Here is an 11,698-nt window from a genome sequence, read left to right as displayed (position 1 = left end):
TTCTCAAGGCTGCCTCAACACTATATGAGAATACCTCAGAATGAAGCAAAAAATTGTGTAAATATGGGGTGACCACTTGAAAAATCACAGCAACTGCTCATATTCTTGTACTGTACTCTACGAGCATTGTACCCATGGTACAATGGGTACAACCTATTTAAGCAGGTAAGGGCAGATGGTCTATCACATGAAATCAAAAAAATAACACACTTTCCCCAAAGTATTATCTTTCATAGTTCTGATATCCAACTGCTATGTTGCACTGCAATATAGAAGACTATGACAAGGATGTGAACTTTGCATAAATCATGCAAAAATCATGCAAAAAGAGCCATCGAAAAGGTCACTGAGGAGATTGTAGAGCGGGACATGACTTGCTATGGAGAATCCTTAACTGGCAATGAAAGACAAAGTGCATCAAGGCGGATATCCAATTTGCAAATCTCTGAATGGAAGGCCCTTTGTTTGGAGAAGAGTTGCTTTCTTTCCAGGAGAATGGCCACGATTTTCATGAATATCCAAACCATGGAAATAATGCTGAAGTTGTGTAGCAAAATGTAGGCCATAGCAAAGACAGATTGAGGTGAAATGCCATTACAATTTTTTTTTAAAATGTAATTATTTTGTGCAAAACAAAAAAGGTTACTACAGTTAGGCATGATGACAGGGGGCTGAAGTGATAACCAAAAAGATAATTTTAAAATGCAATAATTAGAAGTATATAATAACTACAGGGTCAATAACCTTGTTGACAAAGAAGAACAAGGGACTAATAAGGGTAGGGCAGTAACAATTTAACTGGATGTCACAAGTTCAAATGCTCCTTAAGGAAGCATTTTCTTTCTCTCTAGGGAGGAGAGAAAACACGGTAACATGTACATGCAATTCCAAAACAGCTGCCAAACCCATTCACAACTAAGAAGAAGACTAAGGACTAACACATATTCAAATACTAGCAAGAGAGGACAAGTAATAGGATTTATATCCTGAAAAAAAATGAAAGAAGAGTATTTGTTCTGTTTTGCCTTATTGCACATGGCAGGTTCCCTGGAATTAGAATCTATTATTTCTTCAGAGAAGTTAAAAATAGATCTGGTTAAAGTATCAATTCTACCAAGAAAAGGAGAGTTGGCGAAACAGAAGGCAAATAGGCTATCAGCCACTTATATAAAAAACAAGTTTATTTCCCTAATCAAGGGATATTTGGATACAGTACTCAGGTACAGCACAGTAATACTAACCATAAGGTGTCCCAGTTAGGAATGGGAATGAAGGGAAGCATAAAGGGTTTGATCCGGAGGAGGAGGAGGAAGACATTTCCTAGCCCTGCTGAAAAAGATACTACTATACCAATGATGGCTAACCTTTTCCAGACCGAGTGCCCAAAGCACGCCCGAACCCCCAAAATTCAATGTGCGTGCAGCCCCCACACATGTGCCCCACCCCCGTGCATGTGCACATGCCCCCCGCACACCACTCCCACACGCATGTGCCCCATGCATGCGTGTGCCCCCGTCCCCCCACGCATGCATGCACGGCCACACGCCCCCGGGCCCCCGCACAGCAGACACCTGATAACCAGCTGGCCGGCGGGAGGTGCACACACATGCGTGGCAGAGCTGAACTGGGGACACAGATCGCATGCCCACAGAGAGGGCGCTGCACGCCACCTGTGGCACATGTGCCATAGGTTCACCATCAAGGTACTATACATTTTCCTATGATGCAGAGTTCCATTGTCAAGGAACTCCATTGCACATATAGTGACCAAATTACTATAGAGGGCATCTATAGGAACTGCCAAAATAATAGTATTTTATAACCTGGAGAGTTGAAACAGGACCAGTTGTCTCATTCTTTTAGTCAAGAATTCACGTCATCACATTTGGTAGCTGGTAATTGGAAGCATCCTACGCAGGATGACTGATATCTTTAGATATCTTAATGCCGGGTGTGAACAACCAGATTCATACTTAAATAATTCGATTACATTTTTATTGCTCAAGCCTATGGACAATAAACTTCTCAGACTGCACCTGTATAAGACTAGATAAGGTTCAACAGCATTCAAGGGGGTCAGACTTTGTCCTCTTGTGCCCACATGAGGATTCCAGACTAATTCCCCATTTGACGACTCTGCCTGGCTTGGCCAGTCTCTTTGTAAATACCCTTTGAAAATCTGATCGTCATCAGAAGAATAGACTTCTAATATATACTCCAATATATTTGGAAGTCATCGAATTGGGTGTAAAGCAATTACACTCAATTTTAAAATACATACAGCTTCCTCTTAAAAAAAAATACTGTATGCTATCTTGAGTTTTATATAAATAGAAAAGCAGGATATTTTTTTTAATTTGATTTATATTGATTAAGTTTATAGGATATAAACTTAATCAATCAATAAAAATGGGAGCTCTACTATAATCTGGCCTTTCAACAGCTATTCGCACTAGCTCAGGAGTGGTAACCTTTGCTTTGCTTAAGTTCCCCAAGTCATATCAATAACTACTATTAAAAACTGACTCCCACCATTTTGAAAAAAAGATGACATACAAAAAAGCCATGAAGAACTAGATGGGTTAAACTAAGCTCAAAATAAACCTTAGTTACTGTTTATACAGAAGCAATTGACTCTATGGTCATCTTCTTCCTGAAGAAACAAGTTTGTGGAAGTTCTAGATTTCTACTACTAGAACCACAGGTAGAAGCCATGGAAAGAGGCAAGGCCTTTACTTAGCTTGCTGTGACATACCAGCTGTGCACCTAGCTGGATTGAGAACCCTTGGTAACCCTAGTATTAATCATCATGCAGACTACATGTATCTGCCTTTAAACCAACCCAGGAAATGATATGAGGATTGCTATCCAAATTAAATAGCAATTTAGCTGCATTGACACACACATATACATGTCTACGGTTACAAGAAATCAGGGGACATTGACCCAAAGGCAAGTGTTTCATGATGGCCTCTACACTGTGAAATACCTTACTTACTTACATCTTACTTACTGAACTTGGATGGTTATGAATATTCCCTCTTTAGACGGGTGTTCAATTTTTCTATAACTTGATTATTAATGCTGCTGTAGAGTTTTTATGATGGACAGGCGTCAGCTGGGCTGGATTCCACTGGCATTCGTGTAAGGAGGTTGTTGATTGTTTTAATCTTGTATTGTAAACTGCTTAGAGTCTTGGTGACATATAAATATGAAATCTGTAGTATGAGCCCTAAAGTAAGCTTGTAAATTGAGCTTAACTCTCCGTGACTATATGGAAATACCTATGTTTCTTCCTTGGCAGTAATACAAAAGCCTTTTCCCCAAAAATATTAAGGATTTTTTAAAAATTCAACTCCCCAATCTAACCTACAAGCCCTCAGATTACTTGATAGATCCAAAACGCAGTCTCTTTCATCTTGCTTAGCTAAGGTCAACTAGATTTTTCTGCCTGTTCTGATAGAAACAAGGAAAATATTTCAGCAATTTGGGGGAAAGGAAGAGCCTCAGTACATGGTGCCCAAAGTGGGGAGACCCATGCCATTAGCAAATGCTGAATTAATCACAGGAATTGTGACATTTATAGTAAATCTAATTTTAATCTCTTGTATGCAAACAAGGATTTTACTTATTTTGGTAGTTCCTATTATCAAAATTAGAAATTATGATAAAGCATATGAAATAGCTGCACAAGCAAACATCATCTCTGCTGAATTGGCTGTTTTTACATTTTTCTAAAAATCAAATGTGATTTTTTCCCCCCACTTGAACTTACACAAAACAAAATAACATATCAAAATCAATATAAAACAAGAAGATTGCATTGTAATCACAACAATACAAATAGAAAAGCCAAAAAAAAAAGCCCAAATGCTATAGTGAAATAGAAATCACAGCAGCAATTAGTGAAAACAACAGAATGGGAAAAAGTTTAATAGTAGGGATATTGAAAAGGGAGAGTTGTGACGAGTCTGACACTGCCTTCAACAGCCCCCAAAGCATTTTCTCTTCTCTCTGAACATTTAAAGCGTTGGACATAGAATTGTACCGCTCAGTTTTAGCCCTTGATGAAAGGCTGTATTGCAACATCACCAGATGACTGGGAAGTACAATGGCCTTGTTATTAATTATTTAAAGGCCTCTGAAAGGGGAAATGTGGTACGAAGGAAGAGCCCATGACAGACCGGGCATTGCTTCACTTCACATGATTGATTCTCTTGTTTTACTAATAAGAATGCACTAATAAGAATGCTGAGGAAAGAAGAATAAATTCCACATTGCTTAAAGACTCGGTTGCATACTTGCTCCGAAGTTAATATGTAACAGCACCCTTTAGCTGCAATCCTAAACCCACTTACCTGGGTGGGCATAAGCCTCACTGAATTCAGTGGAGCTTACATCTGAACAGACACAGTACAGCACTAAGAGACCTTTGTTCAGGATATGGCATAATGGAATGCTAGGCAAAGAAAGTGTAGGCTTTCAGCCAGTTGAAACTTTGTAGAGTTAATCATTTACACACTTCGTTATCTTTATATAAAAGAAAACTGCAGGAAACAAAAATGATTTCAATATTTCTTTTGATGTAGTTGAACTCACTTGAATCTTCATTTTACATAAGGGTTTAGAATCATCTTAAAATTATGCCCAAGAAAAGTCATGATTCTAATCTGAAATCTGAAAAAGTCTTCCTGCCTGTCTAATTGATACACAGGGAGGGTTAGATCAAATATAATGCAAACAGATTTCTGCTCATGCAGGAAGGGACGACTTTTGCTTCCTCAGCCCCCCACCTTGTAATCAGGACCCCTCCCCTTCAGATCTGTTCAAAATTAGAAGTGCTGCTCAAATAGTTCATTGTGGAATGTGATTTTCCCCTACTGAAAAGTTGTTCCAACTTTCTTTTGAAAGCTGCTTTTAAAATCCCCTTCAGCTTTAAAAGCAGTTGCCATTTTCCACGCAAGGCTACTGTGAAAGTAAAGCAAGCCTTACAACGTTTTGATTTACATGGGAAATTGTAGTTTTTTGGATTCAAACTATAATTTTAATTTAATCATGAATTTAAAAGGCTTTTTCCAAAAGATTTACAATTCCACTTTGCAAGCAAGACCCTGCGGGATCAAACCACCTCAGTATTTTGGGTTCAGTTCCCTGCTTTTCTACTGTAGTTCTTATACATGGTGACTTAGAAGTTGTGCCCTACAGATGTCAACAGAAGTAATCTTCAAATATATATGTAGAGCAGGCATGAGGAATTTAGTAAAATAAGTGCCAATACTGTACTAATGAAAGAATTTACGTAAGATGCCCTGCCACAGTAAATACTGAAACTTAATGTCTCATCACTTTTCCAAAAGAACGTAAAGGACTAGAGATATCTGGTATTTTTCTAACAAAGCTCCTTATTCCTCCACAAACATTACAATCCCTCAAGTCCCACATTTGGGGTTCTGTTAAGTGTTAAGTGGTTCTAAAACTCACTTATGTATTTATACAAAACCTCTGTGGAGAAGGATAATGTTGTATTTTTTGTTCATGTTTGTTGAGAACCACATAGACAGAGAGCACTATTATTAAAATGGTAAGAGGTTGCCACAGATCCCTCCCCACTGACACCTGCAAGTTCCCAAACTAACAAGGACCTGAGATTCAATAGAAGAGAATATATGTAGCTCAGGGTTGGACTGTGGAGTCCCTGGTGGATTGATGACGTTACCTAGTTGAGTAATGAAACATCTGTAAGCAAATAACCAAGCTCAGAGAGCACCAAGGCCTCCAGAAGGAACTGAGAGCATGATTAGAAAACATCTTAAAGTGGAGACCCACAAGGAAAACCCCGAATTGTGGCAGGAAGCCAATTAGCTTTCCTGCATTGGTAGAGGCATTGAGAGAGGCAGCTTTTGGCACGGGCCTAGAGAATCCTTGATGCATTTTTTTTGCTAATAAACCTGAATCTAAACCAGCTTCAATTTTTTTCAAGATATCTCTATAGCAGAAGATTATATCATAAATCCCATTGATCCCAATAACACTTAAATCCACAAAAATGGGTAAGGTTATATCTGAAACTGACAAAAAAAAAACCCTCGAGTTTAATTTAAAAAAAAATTCTGCCAAAGAAATGTATTTATTTATTTGATTTCTTTAGTTGCTGATATCACCAGTGTACATCATAAAATTGATCCATTAAATATGAAAACTTAAATATGTTTACTAAAAAGTAAATAGCTAATGCTAAAGAAACCAAAGAAACAAGGCCAAAGCACTGTCAAAACAAAGGAAAACTGTAAAGTATAAAAATTATTAAGTATTCTCTTTTTAACACATGGGTGCCTGAGACGTTGAATGTTGTTCTATAACTGCAAAAGAAAAAAACAGCTTTTTTCACGGTAATAATTATGTTTTGGCATTTGTGCCTTTCAGCACATTTCTATTTGTGTATACTCTCTAATCGTCCTGCTTCTGTTCATCCTTAACCCCCTGAGTGACTCTAACACTGAATGCATTTAGTCCTCATCAGTGGTGGGTTGCAACCGGTTTAACAACCGGTTCTGCACACTTCACCTGATGCGCATGTGCGCAGCGTTCAAAATACAGTAATTTGAAGCTCAGCTGCTTACCTTCTAAGGCAGCCCTGGTAAGTAGAACAGCGGAGGCACAGAAATCAGCTGTGCTGCATGAATCAGCTGAGCCAGAAAGAAGGAAATATAGGACAGGATAGGGTGGGGGCGGGGCCAGCTGATCATCAGAACTACTGGTTCACTCGAACTGGTCCGAACCGGCAACAGCCCATCACTGGTCCTCATCTTATTTTGAACAATTGTGATGACAATAAGTTAATGTACTTGGTACTTCAGTCTGAGCTTCAGCCATAATTCAGCTCAGCATCTGATGTTGTCTTAGACTAGATTGTAATTTTGAGAAAATATGTACAAAAATTGTTACCATCATATCAAAGTAACCATATAATATTAAAGATATCTACTTTCTTTCCTACAAGGATGAAGTCATACTATTATAGAATTAGAAATGCCCATTTAGTCCACTAAATCCAAGCCTGTACTCTGTTTAGGAATCTAAATTAAAGTTTCTGCAAGAGAAGACTGGTAGTCATTATCTGACCAATACAGTGAAGGTGAGTATACAATCTCTCTAGGCTACTGGTACTGCTATCAAGGTCCCCTTGCTAGTGGGACTTCATTTTCCTTATATTCAATTAGAATCTACTTTCATAAAATTTCAGAATTCTTACTCTGTGGGCTAAAACATTCCCTGGGATGTTGCAAAGAAACCTGAGAGGGATCTTAAAGACTCCCTTAGGACCAATGTCTTCTCCAGGATGGCAGACAGAACATCTAACTGCTTCCACAGGCCAGATGACTAAATTTTCTCTCAAAGAACCATATTCCACATCAGGATTAAAATTAAAAGGATAATCATTTCTCTACAGTACCGGTTTATTTTTTTTATCTAAACAATTAATACTAAGCCTTGGAATATTCTTGTATAAGAAGGTAAGATAAGCATTTTATCATCTAAACTGATTTATTATATAGAGACATTTTTACAGTTACATATAATAAGATACTTAATATAGTTTCATAACCCAAATATTAGTACATCTTTTGAATATTTCAAGTTTTAAATCATCAGTCATTTCTGAAATCTACATTGAGTTCAAAGTGCAATTAATGACTTTCAACTGAAAATGTTATCCGAAAGATATTAACATGCATATTAATTATAGTCTGATTCAATAAGCTAAAGTTGATCTAGAAATACATGTGACATTAGTGTAATGAAACTAAAAAAAGAAATAGAGTAGCAATTCAACTTTTATGAATGAAAATGGTTTCATAATGAGAACACCATTAGCATTTTAATTCCTGCTCCTATTTTCCAGCTCAAATAAGTCATGTGAGAGTTATTTATTAACTTTGCTCTGCTAAATGAAATCATTTTCACAAGGAAAAAGCCAAGAGTTCAGGGTCAGACTATAATGAAGGCTTTGCCTGATGATCAATATGCATGTGTACGAGGTGTGTGTGTAGAATATAGAATATATGCACATACATAAACATAATTTTGAGGTATACTTTCTTATACTTTCTTTTTCTCAAGGCACTCACTATCCTTGCATATTTTAACTGAGTTGCAAGACTGATCCAGGATAATGTCAAAGCAATCCTCCTGAATCTAGAACTACTTTGCTCAACTACAACATCCAGTCCAAATTTTCAGACCACAGTCCTCCACTTAACAGAATAACAGAGTTGGAAGGGACCTTGGAGGTCTTCTAGTCCAATCCTCTGCTCAAGCAGGAAATCCTAGACTTCACTACTTATTCCCTATTTCACCACACCCATCTATGTATCTTAATTTTTTCTGAACCTGACTAACCAGAGTGTTTCACTTCTACTAATTTCCACTGAGAAAAGCTGAATGTTAATAAGGGCACAGTAAACCACTACCTGATATCATATGTGTTGTGAAAAATCTGTAACTTCCAATTTGCTGTCTTGCCTTTTGAATTATTAGCAATTATGGTAGCCCATAAAGAAATTCAATCCATTTGGAGAAGTTAACCCTAAATGACCCATGCCAAACTTATTCATTTAATCACCTCTTAAATCAATAATTGTACAAAATAGCTATGGCTTTTCTATCCTGGGGGACAAAAACCTCACTTTCATCAGCCTCTTCTTTATTATTGAGAAAAGCACAAGCTTGCCTAATCAGCAATTAGACAAACTTGACTTTGTAATGCATAATCACAAACTGGAAGATGATAGCGAGTGCCACAGTATATTTTAACTATATACGTAGAACCAATTCTGAAGTGCCTGTATTTAACTCAAGCCACATTTTTCTGACAGTTGCCCGAAGTCACAAGTAAGGGGGAAATCAAATCTCACCAGGCTCAAGGTTGACTCAGCCTTCCATCCTTTCGAGGTAGGTAAAATGAGGACCCGGTTTGTGGGGGCAATAAGCTGACTTTGTATAAAAAAAAACACCGCTTAGGGTGGGGCCGAAAGCCCTACTAAGCAGGTATATACAAAAGTATGAAGGCTATTGCTTAATGCATTGTAAGCCGCCCTGAGTCTCTGGAGAAGGGCGGCATATAAATCGAACCAATAAATAAATAAATAAATAAATAAATAAATAAATAAATAAATAAATAAATAAATAAATAAATAAATAAATAAATATTGCATATTTATTTCAGCAAAGAATCTCAAATAATGAATTTCAATCATCAAGAAATCTGAAAAATATCCAATACTTCAGTTATATATATATATTTATTGCCAGTATTGGATGAGGTGCAATTGAAAGATGAGAGGTATTGTACGTAATATGTAAAGCACCTTTTTTGGCGCTAGCTGAATAAGGCAACACTATATCAAGCTTACAATATTAAAACAGAAAGCAAATTAAAAAATTAGAAAGCTTGAAAAATCCAGCTCTACTAAACTAATCACATTAGAAGTTATGGTAGCATAGCAAGTCATGACATTTTGGGGATTGATTATCCAGCAAACCCAACTGTCAAATATATAACAAAAATTGGGGACATCTGGCCTATTTAAGTAGACAATAATTCTATGGTATCAATCCTACAAAATATCATCAAAAGTAAATTTAAGTTCTAGTTAGTGTAGCAACATTGTTATATACATACATGTGTACCTTTTGAATTGAGCAACATTATGCGAAGTGCAACAAAAAAAAACCCTGTAAAAGTGAAAGATTTATACAATCTGAAGACAAACCATTGATACTAACCTCATCTCACCAATACTCTATTGGTGAAATACAGAGCACACCAGACAATTTTAAACCTTCCTTCTGCTGGCAGACACTGACACAACATACATACATTATTGCCAGGTTTTGCACAGCAGTGATCAAAATCGATGCCTCAACCCATCTTTAATGAGTTTTTGATTTCTTAGCTGAGTTTTATATTGATAGATTTAGTTAACCATATGTTAATTTTTATATTTTTATATTGTATATTTCATGCCTCTTTTTATAAGGTTTTTAAAATATTTCATATGGTTTTGCTTATATATATATATATACCATGTGTATGTGTGTGTTGGCTTTTTTTAACTTTGCATATTTTATATTCTTTTTAGCTTTTAAATTTTACCCTTTTTATCCCTTTCTATCCTGGTCTATGACCATAATAATGATTTTTAAAAAAATAATAATAAAATTAATTAATAATAAAGATTTTTACTCAAAGAAGTTAGATCAGAAAAAAGAAAAGGAAATATAGCATTGCAATGCCATAGTTATCATCAAATTGATCCACAGGTATCCAAAATCCATCATGGTTTTGATTAATCAAGGCTTTCTTATAATGCTTTTCAAAAATGTAGAGAAGGTGTAGTCTCAATTGTTAGGACAGCAGTTGTTATTTTTGAAATATTTTGGTATTTTGGCAAGCGGTACCAAAATTCAGATTTACTTTATGAATAGTCACACTGTTCTATGCAAGATCTCTATTCGAGAAACTAATTTCCAAGACAACATACTATTGCTTATACCCTACCAACTAGAAGGTACATGGAATATACCAATGTATTCTGGAGTATTAGGAGCATGCACTGTACTGATACATTCAGCATAATTAATTACAAAAAATGCTAATTCAAAATAAAATTCCCTATTCCGGCTAGTTGTAATATGTACATGGAGGGAAAGAGAATTATTTTGAAAACATTTGTCGTGTTAAATATAATTTATAATAATTTTCCAATAATTTTCTATGTGCATTTAAAAAAAAGTTTTTTAAAAAACTGTAATTTAGTATCATTTTAAAAATGTACTTCTTAGCCTTACCTCCAAAAGTCCATCCTCTGGTAAATCTGTACAATGGACAGCATTCTGGATCTTGTTTTTACCAAAACGAGCACGGAGGGTGCCAGGACGGAGATAACGGGCTATTTCCTGCATAAGATAGAAATTGTAAAATGTGAAGGAAAGGTGAAGAAGATAATTGCATACTTAAAGAAAAACATTTATCATTTATATAACAATATATTTTTGTAGACCATAAGTCTTCAAACTTGGCAGCTTTAAGACTTGTGGACTTCAACTTCCAGAATTCTCCAGCCAGCTAAACCATGCTGGCTGGAGAATTCTGGGAGTTGAAGTCCACAAGTCTTAAAGCTGCCAAGTTTGAGGATCCCTGTTGTAGATCCCCAAAAAAGGGGATTCCATTTTGGTCTGTCATATAAGCAATTCAGTATCAAATTACCCCCCCCAAAAAAATAGTTTAGTACTAATAAGTGAGAGAGAATTAAAAAATACATTTTTTAACACATTAAAACTCATGACACAGTAGCTGAAAGATATTTCACATACAATGGCTAATTACAGTTTGGTGAAACCTATCTAAAATCTTCAGTATCAGATGACTGGAATTGCTGACACATGCAGGCAGTCCTCAACGTACCACCACAATTGAGTCCAATGTTTATGATGCTAAGTGAGAAATCTGTTAAGTGAGTTTTTGCAGCATTTTACAATTTTTCTTGTTATATTTGTTAAGTGAATCACTGCAGTTGTTGAATTAGTTCCACGGCTGTTAAGTGAATCTGGTTTTCTCATTGACTTTGCTTGGCCGAAGGTTGCAAAAGGAGATCACGTGACCCCGAGACACTGCGACCGTTAAAAATGTGAGCCA

General features: G+C 36.3%; 1 protein-coding gene across 4 annotated transcripts in view; it reads right to left on the bottom strand.

Annotated features, from left to right (window-relative positions):
- NME7 (NME/NM23 family member 7) overlaps positions 1 to 11,698 on the bottom strand; it is a 105,593-nt gene that overhangs the window by 38,984 nt on the left and 54,911 nt on the right. For all 4 annotated transcript variants that reach the window (XM_034412042.3, XM_087894834.1, XM_034412033.2 and 1 more), the window contains one exon: positions 10,852 to 10,959. In XM_034412042.3, coding sequence (XP_034267933.1) covers positions 10,852 to 10,959 — 108 coding nt within the window. The remainder of the gene's footprint in view (positions 1 to 10,851; positions 10,960 to 11,698) is intronic.

The sequence above is a fragment of the Pantherophis guttatus genome, chromosome 5, assembly GCF_059756535.1.
Source record: "Pantherophis guttatus breed Tessera chromosome 5, ASM5975653v1, whole genome shotgun sequence".
NCBI lineage: Eukaryota > Metazoa > Chordata > Lepidosauria > Squamata > Colubridae > Pantherophis > Pantherophis guttatus.
Note: the sequence above shows the minus strand (reverse complement) of the source record. Positions and strands in the feature narration are given on the sequence as shown.